At 45.0% G+C, this 12,069-nt stretch overlaps 1 protein-coding gene across 4 annotated transcripts in view; it reads right to left on the reverse strand.

The window, feature by feature from the left end:
* Positions 1–2,023: 2,023 nt before the first annotated feature.
* Positions 2,024–12,069, reverse strand: part of ACHE (acetylcholinesterase (Yt blood group)) — a 77,007-nt gene continuing 66,961 nt past the window's right edge. For all 4 annotated transcript variants that reach the window (XM_066593749.1, XM_066593750.1, XM_066593747.1 and 1 more), the window contains one exon: positions 2,024–4,273. In XM_066593749.1, coding sequence (XP_066449846.1) covers positions 4,152–4,273 — 122 coding nt within the window. In that variant the 3' untranslated portion in view covers positions 2,024–4,151. The remainder of the gene's footprint in view (positions 4,274–12,069) is intronic.

A 12,069-nucleotide genomic window follows, 5' to 3' on the forward strand; every position in this document is an offset into this window, starting at 1 on the left:
GATCAGTTGGCAAAGGTAGGGGTAGGGAGGGGCAAATAGCTTAGCATCACTAAACTTTCTTCCTCCGGTTGACGGAATGCCGAGGTGTGGCATATATACTCTGCACCCGGCCGTCTGAATGGGCGAGAAATCGCAAGATTTAGCTGCAAATTGGCTTTCTCTTTTTCGTTCGATTTTCGGCAGCGATGTGGGCGGCTAATAATCCCAATGCCGTGTGAATTAGCCCTTACTGGGGGAGATGTGCAGCTGGCCAGCAGGCATTGTTACGCTTACCCAAATGACACGATCAGCGAATAAAAGAGCGTTTACTCCGTCGTTGGCTGATCATTTGTCCTTTTACACTGTCCAATTGTTGGGCAAATAAGGGTTTGTAGGAACGCTTGGGCACGAAAATCAGCTCAGTTACAAGGACCAGAGGAAGGACAAGGAGGGGAAGCTGGAGGAGAGGAAAGATATGGAAGAAGGTGAATAGGAGGGGGAATTTATAAGACAACTGGTTCTAAGGGCAGGGAGGTTGGAGTCATCGGGGAGCTATGTGATAATGGGAAGAGTAAGAAGAACACAGACTGGAGGAAAGTTATGAGGAATGGAGGAGGAGGAGGAGGGGGAGGAGGAGGAGGAGGAGGAGGAGGAGGAAGAAAATGGAGGTGGGAAGTTATGAGACAATTTAAACAGTAAGATCACAAAGGAGGAATATTATGAGACAATTAGAAGCATAAGAAGAACATGGAGAGTGGGAAGGTACGAGGCAGTGGAAAATAGAGAGGTGGAAAGTTAGTAGACAATTGGAGGAATAAAGGGGCCTTCACACTTGAGAGAAAAATCGTATGTGCTTTGCGCGATGCGAGAGCGAGTGAAAACACAGAATTACGAAACCCACACTTTTCAATGGTTTTATTCACATCTGCGATGTTTTCCCTCATGCTATATTACAAGATTTGTAAATTGCAGCATATCCTACCTTTCTGTTTTTCGCTTTTTTTTTTTTATTTGGCCACGTTTCCCTATTGAGCCTTCGTTTTATCACATTATCTATTGCGACAAAATCGCAAGTGGCAGCAATGTTTTTGCAACAAATAGGGCTCCTTCACACTGGCGATCGCGATAGCGCTGCAAGAAAAATCGCAATTGTGCTCATGAGATCTCTGAGCGACAGCGATGCTTTTTCTTGCAAAAATATCGCTGCCGCTTGTGATTTTCTCGCACGTTTTTCTTGCGATAGACGATAAAAGTTTCAGAAGTTAAAAACACTTTTCGAAAAAACGCAAGCTCATGCTTTGTGATGCGATAAAATAAAGGCTCTACAGGGAAACAGAGGCGATAAACAAAAAGTAAAAAGTAGAAAGATAGAGGATGCTGCGATTTACAAATCTCGTAACACCGTAAGAGTGAAAACATCGCAGATATGAATGAAACCATTGAAAAGCGTGGGTTTCATAGTTCTGTGTTTTCACTCACTTTCACATTGTAATTTTCTCGTGTGAAGGAGCCCTAAGAAAAATATGGAGAAGGCAAACTGGGATGGAGGAAATTTCAAAAATTGAAAGAGTAAAAAAAACATGGAGTAGAGAAAAGTTCTGAAACTATTTGAGAAGTAAGAAGAACAAAGAGCGGAGGAAAGTTACAAGACAAGTAGAGTAAGAAGAATATAGAAAGGGTAAACTAGGGTGGAAGAAAAATGTGGAGTGGAGAAAAGTTAGACAATGTGAGAAGTTGGAATAGCAAGGAGGAAAGTTACAAGACAATTCAAAGAGTAAGAAGAAGATGGAGAAGAGGGAAGTAACGATACAACTGAAGTAGCAAGAAGAATATGAAGAAGACAAGCTCGAATGGAGGAAAGTTGCCCAGTAGAAGAGTAAGAACGACATGGAGAGGAGGAAAGCTGTGGGACAACTGAAAGCGTAAGCCTAACATCGAGAGGAGGAAAGTTAGAAGATAGCTGGAGAGTTGTGAAAAGTCACCGAACCTTGAGAAGAGGAAAACAATCTAAAACACCAAACAAAAGCAAATGAAACACGACGCGTTTTACAAAACCAAGAAGGTTTAATGTTCTTTATTGAATGATGCACATACAAGGCTTGTTCTTCATCAGCACACATTTAAGGGAGGGCCTCATTTTCTCACTTTTAACCTCCGCGGTGGACAATAGCTTTGAGTTCCCATATCTGGGCCCTATCAATACTAGATATTTTTTACCGTATCTCTCCCTTCTCCAGACAAATATCTCAAGCAGTTGTCCTTCGAACCTGGTCTTGGAGGATCTAAGTTATAGGGGTTACTTCACTAGTCTTCAAGAACTTGCCTGATTTCCGGAACTGTTCTAGGCGTGACGTCCTCGTAGTTAAATATAGCTCTGGACTCTATGTATATATGTTTGTCATCTGTGATCTAATACTATACTGCACATCTTATGAATATTGGCCATTTCACATGGAACAGTACGAAAGTCTCTCAAACACTCACAATGAACCAGATCTTTAACTCTCCTTGGCACATAAAAGTAATTGAAGTGAAAGATCTAGTTGGTTTCTGGGAATGACGTTCCCTATAGACCCCTATATATGCCATGGCCATTCTAGAGATACAGAAGTATGTCTGACTGCTAATCTTTTTTGATTGGAGCAAACCCTCCCCCAACAGCCAATCATACATTCTCTAGTTTTTAATTGGTTAGATTTACATATCTGGGAAATGTTAGGAACTAACAGTCAATGTAACAGTCTTGATTGTGTTATAGGGGCCTATTTAAAGGGGAATTCCATAAAATGTAGTGTTCATTCGCAAAATGTGTTTGAATGATGCAAGTCTGAGTGGTGCCAAAGGAGCTGGGGTGCTCTATTGAGTATTATGGACCCTTAATTTTAGGTGCAGCTGAGCTCACTGATCCCCACCTATGCCATGCTATAACATGGGATACATATAGATGGAATTTCCCTTTAAATTTCAGGAAATATCATTGTTCTTACAGCTTAGAGAATGAAAGCAGAGATCTGATTGGATGTTCCAAGAGTAGGTTTACCAGCTCAAGCTACCATTTTATAGGACCCCCAACTCTTTTTTGGATGATTGCTATATAATAACAAAATACAGACAATAATAAAGTATAAATATCATGTGCATATATAAAATTATGGAAATGCACATACAGCGCAGACATAAAATGCTGGAAGTTGTAGTCCCCTTCTAGTCGGAAAACCAGCGTTTCTAGATCTTTCTTGATTTCACCAGTGAAGGATTAAGTGCATAAAGGATTGGGTTCCTAGATCATGAATTACATATGGCTTCCAGCGCATCTATGAAACCTATGGCTTTCTGCAAGATGATGGGGACTTAAAGGGGAAGTCCACATCAACTAGGGCTCACAAGGCTGGTCAACGGAAGTGCTAAGAAAGTTACTAAGTGCTAAGAAAGTTACTCATGGCATATCTCAGTGTGTTTTGCTGAGGATTCATCCTCCATGAAGCACTCGTGGTGTCATAACAGGGGTCAGATTTAAAAGTGAACTTCCCCTTTAACAGTGTCAGGAGTGCCATTGTAGGCACACATGATGAAATCAAATAGCTTATGGGACTGGTGTATATTGCAGTACAGTATTTTCTATTGGATGGGGCACGTTTGTCCTCTTTCGACAGGTACCCTGCGATTCGGGCCTCTGGCAGAGGGGGCGCCGTTCACAGCATCACAAATAAATAGTTTACACATAAATCTTCCTCCATATATATATTAGAAATATGTATATATTATATATATTTATATATATTTATATCTTTATATCATCGAACACTATATACAGATGGACATGCGGATAAGGGAGTCACAGCGTCATACAGGAATATGCCCCCCCACCACACAAGTTTAGTGGGTGGGGGGTTGTTGGACTTTGGGAGATGTACAGTACATACAAGGGAAGGGAACAATCACATGACTTGCGTGTGTGGTATCGTGTTAATGTCCTTACGTGTGTCTTGCTCTTTAAGACATCACACAAGGGGGCCGGTAAGGACACAAGTGTCTACAAACCGTCCCCTGACTCTCACAGCTTCTAAGAGGAATCTGTGCAGTGACGTTGTGATGATGTCATAGTGATGTCACAGTTCTTTTTTTTTTTGCTAGAAGAGCAGAAGAGTTGAGTTGGTGATGTCACAGTGAGGTCACAGCTCGCTGCAGCGCTCCTGCTTGCTGTAATGGTCAAACTGGTTCTTCCATCGCATCATGTAGGCGCTCCAGCGATGGAATTCCACCTTCCATTGGCGCTCGGCTTCATCGATGTTATCTGTAGAGGGGGAGGAGAGTAGGAAACCGGAGGGAGGAAGCAAGGGAAGAACAGCATAAGAAAAGGCATAAAAAGAGGGCCGAGAGAAGAGGGAATGTATCTTTAAGTGCCAGGATCCTGAATGGCAAGTTCTGCGGTGGTACCAGAACTGGGGAGATATCACCTCACTAGTAATCAGATTTGCCATTCAAAACTCTAGGAAACTAGGTTGTGACCCTGTTGGAGATGTAATGGTGGCCATCTTGGTGGTCAGCCGGCTTTTCCAGAAACAGATAGAAGTAAGAAATGAATCAACAGAATTTTAACAACTCAAGGACCACAAAGGAGATGGGATGGTCTACAAAACGGTCTTGATGTCAACATTTTTGGTTAGACAGAGGCTCTGCTAGTGAGAAGTAGTCACTTATGGGCAGTTGGTGAAAACTGTTACACCACACTGACAAGACAGAATCGGTGTTGGAAAAACCCAACGTAGATCTGCTTCAGGATCCACAGTAGACAACGTCAACTGGGCGGTGGTTTTTTTGCTGTGGATTTACACATACTCTTACTTCAGATCTGGATTAGCCCCTTTCAATGGGTTAAAGCTATGCACGGATTTCCTGACGTAGATTCCACATCAAGAGGTCATACGCCACTTCTCACCAGTAAGTGAGACTATCAGTTGGTAAGCCACTTCTTTTTTTTCCATCGAATTTCAGATCCAAGTTTTAACAACTCAAGGACCCCGAAGGAGATGGGATGGTATAGAAAATGGTCTTGGTGTTCACATTTTGGTTGGCCAGAGACTCTGCTAGCAAGGTTGTCACTTAGGAAGACAATGGGCAGAATCGGTGTTGGAAAAACCCTATCTGCTTCAGAATCCACAGTAGACAACGTCAACTGGGCGGTGGCTTTCTGCTGTGGATTTGCACATACTCTTACTGGATTAGCCCCTTTCAATGGGTTAAAGCCATGTGCGGATTTCCTGACATGGATTTCACATCAGGAGGTCATACGCCACTTTTTTTTTCATGAATATTTCGCGGCGTCCTGCAGACGACTCCGTCATGTGTGAAAGATGACTTAAGGCCGGCTTTACACGGGCGGACATTGCGCAGACATGCGTACTGTGTATTTGCAGAATGAATGATGCTTTTTTGCGTATCAGGTTGTTTTATTGCACTTTTTGATGATTGATAGCTAATAAGTTCCAGATGTGCTCTTCTTCCAGTGCAATAATTCTGCGTATCACGCATCTCCTTGCGTATTGTTCACACATTTGCGCACTCTCTATTGACTTCTATAGGGGCCTTCGGTGCGCAAATATGCGGAAAAATAGAACACATTTAAAACACAGAAATATGGATGAACCCATTGAAATTAATGGATTCTATTCGCTACGTATTGTGCGCACAAATCCGTGTAAAGCCGGCCTAACATGATGCGAGTCTCACAGTTGCTGGAAACAAATAGTAAAGAAAGACCTCCACACAACGGCCGGCTTCACACATTTATGTCTGTGTAATACGGGTGAGCATCGCACCTCGCCGCGGGTCACATGACCCAAACTCAGTGCGCCATAAATGTGTCCATAATATAGCCCAATGCATTCCGTAGAAGAATCTGATCACCAGTGCCGCATGGTGCGACTGCGGCGAGCGGTGCGGAGAACCGGAGACTAGAACATCCCTGGATGTCTACTGACTACACAGGCAGTGAAAAGAGACAGCTCTGCGGCAGCAGCCAGATTTCCGCTGTGAAGGACCCTTTAGGTCATATGTGGCGAATATGTGGTGGATTTTTTGCAGTGTAATTGGCTGCGGACAACATAGCAAAGTGGGCGGAGCCTTCAGAAACCCGTTCGCACCTTGGTGAATAAAATCTGCTGCGCAAATTGATCTATGGTGCGAATTTCAAATCCATAACATGTCAAATTATGATGCGACTTCTACCGCAGATTTCACCTTTTCGGTTGTGTTCACAATGAAAACCGCCGCAGAAATCAACGTGTTTAATGTGTATTTCTAGCAGCTGCTGCGCCGCACGTGGGTTCAGCCCCGTTCACATCTGTGTGAAGATTTCTGGACACGTCGCTTCTTTTTTTTTTTTTTATTCCCCGCTGTATAAACTATGGCGCACGGAGCGGGACACTTCTTTGTGTGCATTTGATGCGGGATCAGGGCTGAACGAGCATCTGCGTCAAATCAAACAAAATCCGCCCGTGAAAAAACACCACGTATTCTACGTGTATTTCAGTCACACAAAACAAACAGAACATGTCCTATTTTTCGGCGTATTTGCACACCGAAGGCCCCATAGGAGTCAATGGGGCGCGCAAATTGCAAGATGTGTGAAACGCTGCGTAATCCCGCTGGAAGAAAAAAAACACATCTGGAACTCAGTATACGTGAATAAGCCCTTGAAATGATGTGGACTGAGCTTGGTGAGTCACGATTGGTGGAGGGAGGAGCTCATGTCACAATATATCAGGATAGGTGCAGAGGAGCCAATATTGGACATGATGTGATCTACTTGGGAGGGCATTTCCACCCAAAGTAAAAAAATCCACAGTAAAGCCATAAAAAATGTTCCTGGTAACATTGGGAAGCTGGGTGACACCCCCCCCCCCAGCTTTCCTGGACCTCTGGTGTGACCCCCCCCAGCTTTCCTGGACCTCTGGTGTGACCCCCCCCAGCTTTCCTGGACCTCTGGTGTGACCCTCCCCCCAGCTTTCCTGGAACTCTGGGGTGACCCCCCCAACTTTTCCGGACCTCTGAATGGCCTCGTCCTAGTGATGGCTGTATGATTACACCAACAAGGAAGGGGAAAGCTGGAATGGCTTCTGCCACGTTGTACCAACTGTAGCGCCCACGTTGATTATAACCCAGTTTTTCTGAAGACCTGAATGGCAAATCCGCTGGGTGATGAGAGATTAAGGCCTCTTTCACACGGGCGACATCGCCGTTACAAAATCACCGCGATATCACAGCTTTGTTCCCGCGATTTTGTGGCAACAGCAATGCATTTTCTTATGGAAAATTGTGCTTCACATCGCTGCTGCCCGCGATAAACTGGCTCAATTTTATCCTGAGAAGGTTAAGCCCTAGAAGGCTGGGTCTGGGTCCTCACGCTGTTTTTCAGAACGTCCTGCAGTCCTCGTTCACCCACAGAAGATTACTTCCTGGTTGTGGGATTCATAAATCCCGCCTCCAGGAAGCAATGGCTCTGATTGGTTCATCCAGCGCTGCATTCATCGGCTGAGCAGTGGCCAAAGATCCAATCAACAGCCATCACATTGTGGAGGCGGGATTTATGAATTGGCTGAGCCGCGGCATTGATTGGCTCGTGTGTCCGCTCTCCCATAGACTTGTATAGGAGCGTGCAGGCACAACCCTGAAGAGAGTCGGATTTTCTGCTGCACCAACTTCAGAGGGAGGACCGCTGGATCGTGGGAGTATAAAAAAAAATACACCCCCCTCCCGCTGCCTGCCACTTCCTTCGACAGTACCAGAACTTAGGGCCCTTTTACACGGAATGATTGCTCAAAAATATCGTAGGATCGTGCGAATCTGAATGATCGTTCGGTGTAAACACGCCAGCGGTTCACCGACAAATGGGAATGCGTTGGTTTCTCATTCGTCATTCATTTTATGCAGCATAAAAATCATGATTCACTCATTCGCATGTCGTTACGGTTTAGTCATTCCCAATCACTGCGAACGACTGCGAGAGCGAACTCTGTTATCATTTGCGCTTTCCCTCGTGTAAACGATAAATCGCTTCGTGGAGAAGGAGCCTTAGTTTCTGCCGCGGGATGTGACAGGTTCCCTTTAAACATTGTGCATTATGGGTAATAGCTGGTGAAGGGAGGAGCTAAAAAGCTGACTTGTCACTAGCCTACCTCTATGAGTGGCAGAGGAGTCTAAACCCCACCCTGGTGACTAGAAGGATGGTAGCGCCTTGCCGCAAAGCATCATGGTCCAGCACTGTGATCACAACCCAGTAGAAATAAAATGAAGATGGAAATGCCCTTTAATTTTACATTCTGAGGCGGGGCCACCAGAACTGAGCCTGCACAGCGAATCAGCGGGGTGTCAGAGCCCCACAATCCTTCAGTGATGGCCTGTCAATAAAAGAAAACTTGGGAGAATCCCCTTTAAAGGTCTCTTCAGTCTCACATAACAGTTCAACAGTTCAACATACTTTTGTTCAATCCTTCACCATCTTTAAGACCTCTGCTGCCTCGCAGTGAATAGAACCTTTCCTGTCTGCATTTAGGGTTTTATAACGCCTCTCAAAATCTATTATTTAGTGCTCTGTGTAGACAGAGCACTAAATAATACACTTGTGTCTGTCGGCTGCCACCACTAGATGGCGCTCACTGTATATACTCTGCAAAATGCAGAGAAAGCATTTCAGTGCCAGGTCCTTGCTGACTACGGGTGGCCCAGACAGTAATTACATCCAAAGGCCGGTGCCAGGATTTATTCTTTAATGGCCGATAACAACAATATCCGCCACTGAGCATCAGAGACTATGACCTCTGAACACTCTTCCCCTGCGTCTGCATTACTGCATTTCCTGTAAGCAGCGCAGACTCGGGGCGAGGGGAAGGAATCAAAGGTACAGGGAAAGCTGATAAATCGGTGGCGGCTGGAATGGAGCTACAGAGTAAAGTAAAGTACCTTGTGGTGTGGTTGCTGCCCAGCCAGAGGTACAGGGGACACTATAATTATTGGAGCCACTATTACTACTAAGACCGTTAAAACTGACCGCATGACTACTATACGGGTCATTGAGAGGGGACACTATTACTATAGGGGCCACTGAGAAGAGGCACTGTTACCAAAGGGGTCACTAGTTTAATGGAGGTAACATCATACATTGTGATAATCCATACCCCTAACCCCCCATAATCACCCCCCCCCCCCTTTACCTTGGGCGTTATCTTTTTGGGGATCACTTTTACTGCTAAGACTGCTAAAAGTGGCATGACTACTATAAGGGTCATTGAGAGGGGGGCACTATTATAGGGGCCACTAAGAAGGGACAATAAGACTATAGTGGCAACTGCGAAGAGGCACTATTACTATAGGGGCCAGTGGGAGGGGCACTATTACAATAGGAGCCACTGAAAGGCAAAACTATTGCTATAGGGGCCACTGAGAGGGGGCACTATTACCAAAGGGATCACTAGTTTATGGGGGCTTATGGGTATGGCTTATCACAATGTATGATGTTACCTCCATTAATCAATCCCTTCCCCCCCTTTTACCTTGGACATTATCTTTTTGGGAATCACTATTACTGCTAAGACCACTAAAAGGGGCATGACTATTATAATGGTCATTGAGAGGGGGCACTATTACTATAGAGGCCACTGTGAAGGGGCAATAAGACTATAGGGGCAACTGAGAAGAGGCACTATCACTATAGGGGCCAGTCAGAGGGGCATTATTACTATGGGGACCACTGAGAGGAGGCAATATTACTATAGAAGCAAATGAGAAGAGGCAATATTACTATATGGGCCACCGAGAAGGGGCATTATTATTAAAGGGGCCACTGAGAAGGGGCACTATTACTATAGGGGCCACTATTATTAAAGGAGCCAAAGAGAGAGGGCACAATTACCATAGGGGCCACTGAGAAGAGGCACTATTGCTACGGGGACCACTGAGAGGGGGCACTATTACCAAAGGGGCCACTAGTTTAATGGAGGTAACATCATATATTGTGATAAGCCATTCCACTAACCCCCCATAATCACACCCCCTTTTACCTTGGGCGTTATATTTTTGGTGACAATGGTGGCAACCATAGGCGTACCGTCAGGGGTCGCTGGGGTTGCAGCGGCGACCGGGCCCCTGCGCTGAGGGGGCCCAAAGGCCACCCTCCGCCATATACATATGCACATTCAGTGCATTACCGGCTGGTCGCTCTGTCTTCAGCACAGCACCGATCACACGGCAGGCAGTGCGGCCAACCTGAGAGGAAGCAGAGAAGAGCAAGGGGGAGGAGGAGGAAGGCAGCCACACGGGTCGGCAGGAAGTTGAGCACAGTGATGATGTCATCATGTACTGACCCTGCCTCCTACTGTACGGCAGCTGCCGCATCTGCCTGTCCTGCTGCTATCACACGGAGAAGTGGTCCCCGGGGTATATGTGAGATATATATATGTGTATCTATCTCTCTATCTCATATCTCTCTCTCCATCTCATATAGATATGAGATAGATAGATAGATAGATAGATAGATAGATAGATATGAGAGAGGGATATAGATGGAGAGATATCTCATCTCCTATCTATCTATCTATCTATCTATCTATCTATCTATCTATCTATCTATCTATCTATCTAATCTCCTATCTATCCACCTCTCCTATCCACCTCTCCTATCCACCTCTTATATATATATATATATATATCTCCATCTCCTATCTCTCTATCTCTGGTATAAGTTGTACAGCTCCCTGTATTTACTTTCACTCTTTACACACAATTAAAAAACGCATCCAAAACACATGCAGTTATTAATAGTGTTTGTAGCTTCTTAATAACGTACGTGGTCTTTAAATACTGCATGCAGTTTTTTTCTGTGTTTTTCTTAATTGTGGTTCAAAAGTACAACAAAAACATGAACCACCCTAAGGCCGCTCTCACACGGTTCACAAAAAAGCAGCTTAAGATCATGGCATTTTTACCGGAATTTCGTGCAGCATTTCTAAACGCATGGTGCAGTGTTTGACAGCGCTTTTTAATGCACCCCATCATTGTGAGGAGGTGTGTTAAAAAACACAAAAACGCAAAAATAGAACAGACAGCTCTCAAACATTGTGGTTTTAGGAACACCGCCTTCGAGCACAGGCTTGAGTAACCCCATTAAAATCAATGATAGCGTTGTACCGCGGTTATTACGGCACTCAGGACGCCATGCTAATAGCGGTAAAAAGCGGTGTGTGAGTGGCCTGCGGGGCTACAAACAAATTTTCATGTAGTTCAGGAAATGCATCATGTTTGGAAAGATTACACCAGGGGGCAGATCATGTATGGAAATTCGGTTTGCAGCTGTATGCAGCATGATCTAGGTATGGGTACAGAGGAGTGGGTGGTGGAGGCCGAGCTGAACTTTTGCACCCGGGCCCCTAAGCCTTTAGGTATGTCCCTGGCGGCAACCCTATAAGTGCGCAATAATGGTGTCGCAGTCTGCCCCATGGTAGCATGCCATGGGTACGTGATATTAGTAAAAGTACAATGTGAAGCTCCTGGGCCCTAATGCAAAATTGGCAACCGCCCCCCCCTCCCCCAACTATAATGCTGCATTTACAGTACTGTTCTACATACATAGGTAAGAGATCTAATGGGCCCCCTGAGGCTTTAGGGACCGGGTGTAACTGCAGTTTCTGCGCCCGTTATGATGATGTCCCTGGCTACCGGATTTCCAGTCCTGGGTGCTGCTGCGTTTAGCCCATAGAAGCCTATACATTGCAACAAAGGACCAGATAAGAGGGGGTTTCAGGCTCTAGGTGTAATACAGACTGTTTTCATTCACCGACAGCAAGCAAAAATGTAAAAAATGATGAGAAGTTGTCATGCAAAGCACATTAAAAAATTGTAGATTTGTTATCCAATGGCTGCTGCCGTTACTGCTTGCGTAACAGCGCTAATTGCTGGACTGGACCCCTAATTACAAGTGCAGCCCGGCAATTATTGGGAAAACACTTGCGCCTGCGCACATGCAATAGCACTGCAATACTTTACACTGACCCTGTCACTGACTGCTGTCTCTTACTGGGTGGGGGGTAGAAAGTT

Source organism: Eleutherodactylus coqui, chromosome 2, assembly GCF_035609145.1.
Source record: "Eleutherodactylus coqui strain aEleCoq1 chromosome 2, aEleCoq1.hap1, whole genome shotgun sequence".
Classification (NCBI taxonomy): Eukaryota; Metazoa; Chordata; class Amphibia; order Anura; family Eleutherodactylidae; genus Eleutherodactylus; species Eleutherodactylus coqui.